The 12,044-nt window shown below is 41.1% G+C and overlaps 1 protein-coding gene across 1 annotated transcript in view; it reads left to right on the forward strand.

Annotated features, from left to right (window-relative positions):
• Positions 1-11,788, forward strand: part of WAC (WW domain containing adaptor with coiled-coil) — a 79,448-nt gene extending 67,660 nt beyond the window's left edge. Inside the window, exons 10-12 of the mRNA XM_015421414.1 lie at positions 6,343-6,520; positions 9,758-9,885; positions 10,337-11,788. Coding sequence (XP_015276900.1) covers positions 6,343-6,520; positions 9,758-9,885; positions 10,337-10,406 — 376 coding nt within the window. The 3' untranslated portion in view covers positions 10,407-11,788. The remainder of the gene's footprint in view (positions 1-6,342; positions 6,521-9,757; positions 9,886-10,336) is intronic.
• The last annotated feature ends 256 nt before the right edge of the window (positions 11,789-12,044 follow it).

A 12,044-nucleotide genomic window follows, 5' to 3' on the forward strand; every position in this document is an offset into this window, starting at 1 on the left:
TACAAGTGGCAAAAATTCTGTTCCTCCTTGCGTGAGGATGCCCCTCGAGCCACCTCCGCAGGTCTTGAGAAAATTTTCAAATTCCTCCTGTCTCTCACTGACTCAGGACTTTCACATTCCTTGTTAAGGGTTTATTTCAGCCTACCACGTTCAAGTTGAGGGATGCACACTGTTCTCGCATCCACTTTCCAAACGTTTTTTGAAGGGACTGTTGCACCTTTACCCTCCCATCAAGACTCCTATTGTCCCCTGGGATCTTCCCCTGGTCCTTCGCCAACTCACCAGGAAACCTTTTGAGCCGCTCGCAACTTGCGACATAAAATTCCTGTCCTGGAAAACAGCCTTTCTGGTCACTGTCACTTCAGCAAGGCGAGTTGGAGAAATACTGGCTTTCCGTCATGACACTCTTTACTTGTCATTTCTGCAAGAGGTCTTCCTCCCAGATTTCTTCCTGGCTCCGACATCCCCAGAGGAGAGGCTGTTACACACGTTGGATACGAAGCGTGCGCTTCTGTTCTACTTAAACAGAACCCGTCCAACGAGACGTGACTGTCAACTGTTCGTCTCCTATGCGCCAGCAAGGCTGGGGACTCGCATCACGGCTCAGCGTTTGTCAAGGTGGATTGCAGGTCTCATCCGCCTCTGCTACCTTATCGCTAAGCAGCCATTGCCTGGCCCTATCAGGGCTCATTCAACCAGAGCTGTTGCAGCCTCAACTGCCTTCCTCCAGGGAGTTCTCCTAATGGACATTTGCAGAGCCGTTACATGGGCTATGCCTAACACGTTCATAAGGCACTATGCCCTAGGCATCCATAAGAACTCTCGTACCAACATGGGACGTCACATCTTATCCTCGGCTTTGCAGTAATGACCTGCCAGCACCTTCCTCCAGGTAGGCCACTGCTCGCTAATCTCCCATGGATGTGAAGCACAGAGACCACGTCGAAGATAAACAGGTTGCTTACCTGTAACTGATGATCTTCGAGTGGTCATCTGTGCATTCACACCACCCGCCCTCCTTCCCCACTGCTGTCAGCTTGTACATTTTCCATAAGGGTTGATTCGCGGCGGTTCGAAGGAACTGGCGGGATGTCCGCGCCCACCCCTCTGGGCATGCGTGGTGGGGTTCCTGCGCATGCCCAAGGTCTGAGCGCGAAAATCGGTTAAGAGCTTGCTACAATGCTGATCGATCCAGCGCATGCGCACTGTATCCCATGGGTGTGAATGCACAGATGACCACTCGAAGATCATCAGTTACAGGTAAGCAACCTGTTTTTCTTTGTTTATACATACACACAATTTATTTTATTGATGTTTGATTTAGCTGTTATGGTGTAACGGTTAATGTTGGACTAGATGTAGAGATTGTCTCATCATAGGGTTTTTGTACTCAGGCTATAGTATTTTGGTTACATTATGAGAAGACGACACTCACTATAAAAGAGAATAATGCTGGGAAAGGTTGAAGGCAGCAGAAAAAGCGGAAGACCCAACATGAGATTGATTGACTCAATCAAGGAATCCATGGCTTTCAGTTTGTAAGACCTGAACAAGGCTGTTGTGTTTTTTCAATAACAATACAGTACTAATAACAATACACTACTATTTATCATTCTACCATATAGCCAACTATAATCTTTGCAACTCTATAGCAGTATATTTTTACTTCTATTTAAGCATTGTCTAAGAATTCTACTCTCCTGCCAACCTAGCAGTTCGAAAGCAAGAAATTGCAAGTAGATAAATAGGGACCACTTCGGTGGGAAGGTAACAGCGTTCCGTGCGCCTTGGTGTTTAGTCATGCCGGCCACATGACCACGGAAACGTCTTCGGACAGCGCTGGCTCTTCGGCTTTGTAACGGAGATGAGCACCGCAACCCTAGAGTCGGATTCGACTGGCTTTCGAGCAAGGGAACCTTTACCTTTACCTAAGAATTCTACTATAGTTTTCTATAAAATATCTTAGGGTAAACCTTAGCATTTCATAAATAGATAAACTCAAATACCATGTTTTCTTATAATTTCTTATTGTTTTATCATCTGATATAAGCATTACCTAAACAGTATAAAATGTAATCTTCCATTAAATGCCTTTAATATGAATTAATGTTTTTGAATAAATTCCCTTACCCAATCTTAGTCAGTTACATATACAGGGAGATCCCCTATACCAGTTTAATTTATACAATTTAGTCTTTTACAATTTTTTGTTAAAATATCAACTGTTATAAAAGGTTATCTGAACATTTTCAGCTAATCTACCCTTAGGTATATTTAATATAGATTAAATCTTTATGGGTATATAAGAACCAATTTGTATATAGTCACCCTTAATAAATTACACATACATAAAGTTACCCTAGGGTGCATATACATAGACTTGAGTATTCCTCAACCTCTCTTAATTAGTTTTCACACACAAAAGAGTTCCCTAACCCAGTCTTATTTATAAAGCTTGATCCTTTCTTTCTCACGTTTCTTCTCTTCAGTAGGGTCTTGATCTATGTCTCTTGCTTTTATGGGTTAAAAGGCTTTCTTTTAAGACTTGCCATCTATATTCAAGTCTTGTAGTTGAAGATTCCATAGCTTCTGTTTTGTCTTCTCTTTGTGGTATTTGTCCCTTTACAGCCTTGAAGATTTCAGCAATTATCTGTCTTTTAATAGCTCTGTTGTACTCTTCTGTATACATTCTCTCTCTCTCTCTTTGGTGTATCGGTGCTTCGGTAGAGTGTGTCTGCTTGCTTGTAGTTTTGATCTGTGTCTTGACAGGTTTGGTGCTGGGTCTTTGTCTTTATTGTAGCTTGTGTTGCTATAGTTATCTTTTTGTCTTGTATTGAGTCAAAAGTCTCTAACTGCCAGATTGATTGTGTCAACAATTATGCATTTAAGCTCCTCCCAGGAAATCTGTGTCAAATTAACACCAACTGAGCTATCGGTACACATATCATCTGGCACTTTTTTGTATATGTCTTGTATACTCATTTTGATGCAATAACAATACCCCAGTTCAGCCCAGCAAACCCAGAGTCTCTACAGTTATTTTTCAATAGTCCCTATAAGGCTGACCACATTTACAAGATAATAGCTGCAGTAGACATATTAACAACCAAGAATCTTTCAACATAAATCAGGTGTTTTACAGTTATATAATGGAGACTGAACACTGAGCTTTTATAATTTCAACAATGAGACTGGAGATTATGGGAGGCTGTTATAAAGTAGGAAATTCGATTCTGAATGTCCCTCTTTCTTCCTTTTTTTCACTTTTCCACTGAAAGGGTTATAGTCCTTTTGGTGAAATATATTGTCTATTAAAGTTGTTTAGTCATTTTTCTTTTAGGAGTTTATACATAAATCCAGTGAGTCATTTAAATCCAAAAGAAGCAGGAAAGGGATTTAACAATTGAAGTTCAAAGAATACCAAGAAGATCTCGAAATTTATTCAAATTTGTATTCCAAGCAAAAATATTAAGAGCTCAAACAGCAGTCTTCATGTCTTCTTTGCCCCGAAGAATGTTTAACGTAGCTTTTCTTTAGTCACTCATTCTAGCCACTTAGAAGAGGAAGGGGGGGAATTTGCACCTTTTATTTTCTTGTCCTTTTAAAGATTTAAAGGGGCTTAACCAAAAGTTCATAGAATTCTTCAGTGTTTCTTTTTACAGGTACTCACGGTAAAGGTCTTCATCGGTGTTATGGATGAGGCTCAAAATAACTCTCTTGTTGGGGTGTTCACAGCTGGTGCAGTCATGGCTGCCATGAGTGCGCTGCTTCGTTCCTTGCTTCGGGGACGATTTAGGGCTTTCACCCGCTTGCCATCGCAAGCGGGACTCCTGAATCAAGTCCCTTGCACCGGACCTCCCTCTAGGAGGTCCACTGGAGCTCAGGAATCCCCAAAAACTCCTCTAAAAAGAATGAAGAGCCAGCAGTATCCGGGAGCAAAGCCCGGTGCCGACCGTGCCGCTGCGCTGCAGCCCCGCCTCCGATCTGAACAAGGCTGGTAACAAGGCTTTCAAGAAGAGGCTAGACAAATATTTGTCAGAGATGCTTTAGGCCGGTCGTGCATTGGGCAGGGGGTTGGACTAGATGGTCTGTGTGGCCCCTGTAATGATTCCTTATTTTCAGGGCTCTAGTCGGGGGGGAGCTCTCAGGTACGGAGCTCCGGAAGAGAACCTCTAGGGGGCGGGGCGGTCACGTGGTGAAGCCCCGCCCCCTTCTTTACCCCGCCCTCTGCTTCGATCCTCATTCCGTTTGGGAATGAGGATGAAGCAGGAGGGTAAGTAGCCAGGCCTTCTGACACACTTCCGGTGATGTCAGGGGGTGTGGCCTTCTGTCACTTCCGGTGATGTCAGGGGGCGTGGCATATGCAAATAAGTTATGCTAATGAGTTATGCTAATGAGCTCCGGCAGCTCTTTTTCTACAACAAGACCCCTGCTTATTTTGATGTGTGTGTGTTCCTTTAAATGTTGGTTTGACTGCAGTAATGCAAGGAGGGCGATAGGGGGAGATGTGTGTGCTGTGATTGGCTGATGACTGAGTGTGGGAGGAGATGTTCTGAGAGGAATTTATGTGTGTATGCGTTTTTATGACAGAGTTCAGTGTTCTGTGTGTCTTTGGAAAGAAGTGTGAAAAAGCTTTAGAGAGAGTCTGGAGAGAGAGCATCTATAAGAAAAAGAAACAATCTGTGTCTAAACTCTGTGATTAGACCAATGTTTTATCTTGTGTGGAAATGTCAAAGAGTTTAGCCGGTTTGGTTACACATATGAGAAAGGGAGAGAATCCTGTCAGAGGGAATTTTGGTGTCTGAGAGACTGGTGTGACATCAAGCTTACTAGTTATATTTTACAAGTTCCTTTTTTCCAGAAACCTGTTTTGTTCTTATTTCAATAAATCAATTTTTGTTTAAATATCCCAGATTTCAATACAGTACTTCCTCAGGGCCACGTAGTCCTCTGAAGTGCCCAGACCCTGGGTTACACTACCAAAGAAGAGAGTTGGAATTTTAAATTCCTGGTGGCAGCAGAAACTACCAAGTTCATATACACAGAGTGTGAATTAAAAGAAAAACCGTTACCCCTAAAAGCAAGCACATCACAGAGTATGTTTTAAAGGAAAAACAGGTCCCCTCAATAGGAAGGACGCCACAGCCCCTTCCAATTCTATGATTCTATGATAGGAAATTTTGGAGGTCATTAATTCAGGGTCAACATTAGTTGGAAATGACTTGACAGTACAAAGATGTGGGGATACCCAAATTCAAATACTTGCTTTTTATGGGTGATGTTGACCCATTAATCTTTTTTTAGCCTAACCTACCTCAAAGGGTTGTTGTGAGGATAAAATTTTGAAGAAGGTAATCATGCACACAACTTAAAGATCCTTGGACAAAGGGTGGGGTTAAAAGATAATAACATTTATTGCCCCTTTGTAAAACAGTTGGCAATAAATTGGCTTGGAAAAGAAGTGGTTCCTGGTATCTTAGCAGAATTTTGGATCATCTTTCTTGTTTGTTTTTTCAGTTGCTGCTCAGGTCAATTGATGTCAGAACCATCAAATGTTGTGTGTGATTAATGTTCTGCAAGTGATGGTATACTAGTCAAAAAAACTGAGGAACATGAGGTTTCATGGAGTAGATCACTGTTTTTTGTGGAGCTGAACTTGCAGAGGCATTTGGGGCCCCTTCATATAAAACAGTGTAGTGGCCTGAAAGAGAAAATCCTAGCCTGTGAACTATACAGTTGACTTGCTATGTGAAATCAGTTAAGTGAAATCAGTACTGGTTACCTTTAACTTGTAATGTTGGGATTTGGGTTTTAATAGCAAGAAAGGTGATGGTAAAATCTCTGGTAAAGTTTGGGAATGTCTGCTGTTGGACTTTCTGACATCAGGGACCAATTTTTCCTGTAGCCAAATAGCATTCTTGTTGAGCCTGGTCAAATATATTTTAAGCTGTCATTCAGTTCCCTTTCCTTTCCCCCACCACTGCCCCATCTGATTGATACTGAATCAGTTTACTTCAGTCTTGGAACATAGTATAAACCTTTGTTAATTTGAATGCCACTGTTAATCAGCAGTATGGAAACAGACTTTTTCCAACATCTCAGTAGCATGTAAACATTTTAAATGAATGTGATCTCACAGCGTAGATGTAGTGCATGTATGATGCAATGAAAGCATACATACATAGCACTCCATGATTTGTCTAGCCATAGGCAGCTTGCAAAATAGTCTTAAAAGAAATGGGTATGCATCTTCTTGAATGGCATATTCCCATTGGGAGAGATTACGGCAACTCTGGGTGGTGGCCAACCAGCTCTATTTTAAATATTTTATTTCTCTTACAGTAGTCAGAGAAGTCCATCTCCAAATCATACCTCCAATACAAGTGCTTCAAACACGACAGCACCACAGAATGCATCAGCGCGGCCTACGTGTTCATTAACACCCACGTTAGCAGCACATTTCAGTGAAAATCTTATAAAGCATGTCCAAGGATGGCCTGCAGATCATGCAGAAAAGCAGGTGGGTGCCTACTCTGAAACGGTTTCTCGATATTCATTCAAAATAGCATAATAATGTTCTTGCTACATTGATTGAATTTATAACCCACTCTCTCCGGACCCAGGCTCAGAGCGGGTAACATCATTTGTAAAGACATTAAGTTCATAAGAATAATACATAATTGCGATAAATACGATAAAATACAATAAAATATATAATAAATATATCCCACTGTGCATTTAAGAGATGGCGTAAAATCTCAGGGGGAGTAAGTTGTCTGATGAGAAGGAAAGGGGGGGAGGAGAGAGGGAGAAAGGGAGGAGGCCTTTCCAAGATAGAAACTGTTGAAATAGAGCCCCTTCGCTGCCTTCAACCATACGCCCAGCGGAACAACTCAGTTTTGCAGGCCTTGCGGAATTGTAACAAGTCCCACAGGGCCCTGATCTCTCCCAGAAGAGTGTTCCACCAGGTTGGAGTCAGGGCCAAAAAGGCCCTGGCCCTGGTTGAGGACAGCCGGACACTCTTTGATCCAGGGATCACCAGCAGAATTTGTTCACTAGAGTGTAATGCTCTTTGGGGGATGTACCAGGAAAGGCGGTCCTGAAGGTATTCTGGTCCCAGACCGTTTAGGGCTTTAAAAGTCAGCACCAAGATCTTGAACCTGATTTAGTCTCCACTCTGGAGCCAGTGCAGCTGATAGAGCACTGATTGTATATGTGATCTAAAGCTGTTCCTGTCAGAACTCACACAGCTGCATTCTGGACCAGTTGCACTTTCCAGGTCAGTCTCAAGGGAAGCCCTGCATATAACAAATTACAGTAGTCCAACCTGGAGGTGACTGTTGCATGGATCACTTTGGCTAAGTCAGAGGGAGACAGGAAGGGAAACAACTGTTTAACCTGGTGAAGGTGGTAAAATGTCAGTTTAAGGACATTCATGACCTGGGTCTCCACTGAAAGGGAGGCATCCAGGATCATCCCCAAGCTCCTGACGGACAATGCAGATGTTAATGGGCACACCATCAAGAGCCAGGAGTAGGCATCCCAACCCCATATTTCCCCAGCCCAGTCACAGAACTTCCATCTTCGATGGATTTAATTTCAGCTGGCTCTGCTTCAACCAACCAATCACAGCCTCCAAACCCTTGGCCAGCTTTTCAGGGGCATCAATCAGACAACTGCTCATCAACAGATAGAGCTGAGTGTCATCAGCGTACTGGGGACACCCACGCCAGCTGGTCAAGGGGGTGTATAAAGATGTTAAATAGCATCAGGGAGAGGATTGCCCCTTGGGGGACACCACATACCAGCAAGTATCGTGGTGAGACCCTCTCCCCTAGCGCTACCCTCTGTCCCTGACCTGGGAGGAAGGAAATAAGCCATTGCAAAACTATCCCCCAAACCTCCATGTTGGCAAATCCCCATGTGAGAATTTATGGCCCTTAAATAGGCTCAGGCCAGGTATAGATGTCTACTTTTTAAAAGTATTTCACCTGCTCTAAGGAAGAATATTTAACTGTCAGTTACTGTAAGTCAGCTGTGTCCAACAAAAGGCCAAAAGTACTACAGCTGGTCATAAAACTGAAGTGAACTGTTTTAAATGTCTAGTAGCCTATCTTTCTGAGACACTTCAGTTTGTGTTTGTGTGGTTTGAAGGACTGATGATTTTTTGTTTTCTGCCTGATTACATGTTTATGCTAATTTATATATAATACAGTTTCTTCAGCGTAGCAAAATAATTAAAAGAAAGTGTCAGAAGTTGGAAGCAAGTACATCCCATTCACTGCAGGGAGAGATCGTGGGAGATGAACCTAGGACAAGGTTATGATCCAAGTGATGTCTTCCTCCCTTAAAACAAAAAATTATATTAACAGGCTATGCATTGTTGCCCAGAAATACTGTGAACATGATTTGCAGTGTTCTGTGGTTTAAGGACCTCCTAATCTCTCAGTTATTTGAAACTGCTCAGTAGTCTGAAAGCTCAAAATAGTTTTGAGGAGCAGAGTTAAGCAGATTTTCAAGGTCATAACTCAAAAGGAATTTTCTCTTTACGCTTTACACAAATTTTATCACTTTTAGATTAACTATATGCAGATCTTGAAATATTTCCATTTAGCTTTAACCTACAGAATAACGAACTCTTATATTCCACCAGTTTAGTGTAGTGGTTAAGTGCGTGGACTCTTATTTGGGAGAACCGGGTTTGATTCCCCACTCCTCCACTTGCACCTGGTTGGATGACCTTGGGTAAGCCATAGTTCTATCAGAGGTGTTCTTGAAAAAGAGCAGTTTCTTTCAGAGCTCTCTCATCCCCTCCTACCTCACAGGGTGTCTGTTGTGGGGAGGGGAAGGGGAAGGAGTTTGTAAGCTGCTCTGAGACTCCTTCGGATAGTGAAGGGTGGGGTATAAATCCGATCTCTTCCTCTTCTTCTTACTCTTGAATCAATAAGACTTATTATACTTCTAAGCTCCATTACTATACAGTCCAGTTTTTTAAAGTTATGACAACTAACCTCAAATCCTAATTCAGTTTAGTACCATTTTTGCTTCACTGATTATGTAGAAATGGAATGTAAGCAAGTTGCTTGACTTGAATGCAGGACGGAATCACATCTTTAAGGCATGAACATATTGGAAGGCCTTGAGCAAGTCACTTTATCCTAATTCCCCTTGCAAGGTTGTCAAGAGGAGCAAGGCTGAGCATTCGTTCCCTACCCCAGTTCAGTGGATTTTATACATGGTAGTTCTCCCCACCTTTGCCTTCAGAGGCCAGTAATCCTTTAAATGAGAGAATTTCCAGCTCTGGCAGGTCACTTGCTAGTGGTAATTGTTGCTGGTGAGCAGGGAGTAGGCAGACTGTTTGTAACTTTGCCCTGAGCCACTAGAAGAAGTCTAAAGTAAAACAGTTGTTTCTGGACTAAGAATTGAATGAATTTTCAGCTGTTCATGAATGGTACTATGCTGTTTCTAAGCCTATCTTTCCTCAATTGAATAGCAACACTACTTTGCACAAAAACCTTTCCCCATAAAAGGGGTTAAAAACGTTCAGGAGCACTGAATCATTGCAATTAAAGATTAGCAGAACTCACAACAGCATTGATTAGGATGGTCTGAAACACAACCACTACATTGTTCATGCAGTGAGTCTTGTATGTTGCCTCCAGCCCATAATGTAGCTGACCCCGTTCGTATTTTTCTCTCCGGCAAGTGTTACCAAACCCTTTAGACAAGCTTTCAAACTTCTCATTTTTAACTTTAGGCATCAAGATTACGTGAGGAAGCTCATAACATGGGAAGCGTCCACATGTCAGAAATTTGTACTGAATTAAAAAACTTACGATCTTTAGTTCGAGTATGTGAAATTCAAGCAACTTTGCGTGAGCAAAGGTAAGAATTTATTCTTTGTGTTATCATCCTGATTTTTTGCATCTTTTCCATCTCTGTGTTAGCTTTATAACATTGATAGCAGTAAGCACTATTGAACTGCATTCCCTAGTGTGTACAACCAGGGGCTAGGAACTGTTAACAGCCTAACATACAGGATGCTATTGACTTAAACCGGCGTAATACCTCCCTCCACAGCCATTGAACTACTGAAGGTGCTCCTGGATCTTGAACAATTATTTAGTCCATTATGTGTACCATTCAGGTAGGTCAACCATTTTTAGGCCCAGCAACTTTCTCCTTTTCTAGAATAAAACCACTTGTTTACTTGTTGCAGATTAACTAATTTAAACATACTCATGTTTGTGTTAAATTATGACAAGTACTAATGTATTGAAACTGTTTAAAAATAGACTAGATATATCAGTACTAATTGTTTGTTTTTTCTTTATAGGATACTATTTTTGAGACAACAAATTAAAGAACTTGAAAAACTAAAGAATCAGAATTCCTTCATGGTGTGAAAAGGTGTGAATAATTGCACATGGGTTTTGAGTACAGGAACTGTAAACTGGTTGCCCAGTCTTAACATTTTTGAGCTGCATTTGAGTAGACTTTGGACCGTTGAGTTGGGCGAAAGAAAAAAAGTGACACGGGAAAGGGGACAGGAGGGGAGTCATTCAGGGGAAGAATACAAGGATGATTTGTAAAACCCTTGAAATGTAGATTTCTTGTAGATGTATTCTTCACGTTGTAAATATGTTTTGTAGAGTGAAGCCATGGGAAGCCATGTGTATCAGAGCTTAGACATCCAAAACTAATCAATGCTGAGGTGGCTAAATACCTAGCCTTTTACATGTAAACCTGTCTGCAAAATTAGCTCTTTTTTTAGTTAATTTATCATTCAGAAATCTTGCATTTCCTAAAATTAATGCAAGCGCCAGGCGATCTGTGTCTCAAGGCTGCAACAGTCTGAAACAGTTTGGGTAATGTACAAAATATCATGAAACAACTGTTTCCACACTTGCACCGAATCAAGAGCAGTGCTTCTCCATTTCTGTTTTACAGAGCAGTGTTTTTCATTTTCTGTATTCATTTCCCCTGGAAATCCTAGATCTGATTTTATCAGGTTTTTTTTTTAATTCTTCTAATTTTCTCCTTTCCTAAAGCACTGTTGCTATGGCACTTTTCTATAATCTTTTCATTCCTGTGTACAGTAGCTTAAAATTGCAGTGATTGAGCATAACCCACTTGTTTGTATAAATTATTGAAATGTATTTCCATTTGCACCCTGTAAGAATGGACTGGTAGTACTGCTGGGCATGTGTGCTGAAAGTACATCCCTTTCTCAAATTATACCGAAACAGCCCAATGAACATGTCAACATGGTTGTGGGAGGGGAAAGAAGAAATAAAAGCTAGTCAGATGTGAATTGTATCTGTTGTAATAAACATGTTTAAAAAAAAAAAAGAAACACTGGTTTTCATTTCCTTTGATCAATACATATTAGAATTTGGACTCTTTGGGGGTACTTTATCAGATCTATTCTTGTTGAATACTTTTTGTACTTAATTGAAAATAATTCCTCAAGCGAGGTTTTGTTTAAAAATTGTAAACAGGAAATTGTGTATAAAATATTTAATGACATTCAACAAGGATCATTGACACCTCCCCAACAGTTGTCATATGTTAACTCCTGGTTTTACCTGTCTTGCTATTATGACATTTCATTTCGAAGGATGTTTGTGTTGTAGCTAACTGTTCAAGTCTGGTGCTGACTGCTGTTCTTAGCCATCACAAAACGCTGACTTTGTGTAATTGGAGTGTCTCACTGTTCAAAGACAGTGGGGAAGCTCAGCTTTGTATATTGTTTCCTAAAGTATATTAAAAATAAAAAAGAAACTATTGCTACTACAAAATAAACTTGGGTTTTCTTTGCAAAAGCTGTCAGTCGTGACTTGGTGCTACAAATGTATGTTATGTTCCTAAAGCTAGCAGAGAGGTGACTGAATCTGCTTCAAAATGATTTGTTTTTAACACAGAAGACATATTTAGAACTGTTAATCACATAAATATAATTCTGGCTTTGATACTGTCTTCTAACATGGTAGTCAAATCTCTTGCCCTGCCCTGTGCTCTGTATCTTAAATTTCAGTGATGGT

Source organism: Gekko japonicus, unplaced genomic scaffold (assembly GCF_001447785.1).
Source record: "Gekko japonicus isolate JY-2015 unplaced genomic scaffold, Gekko_japonicus_V1.1 scaffold725, whole genome shotgun sequence".
NCBI classification, from domain to species: Eukaryota; Metazoa; Chordata; class Lepidosauria; order Squamata; family Gekkonidae; genus Gekko; species Gekko japonicus.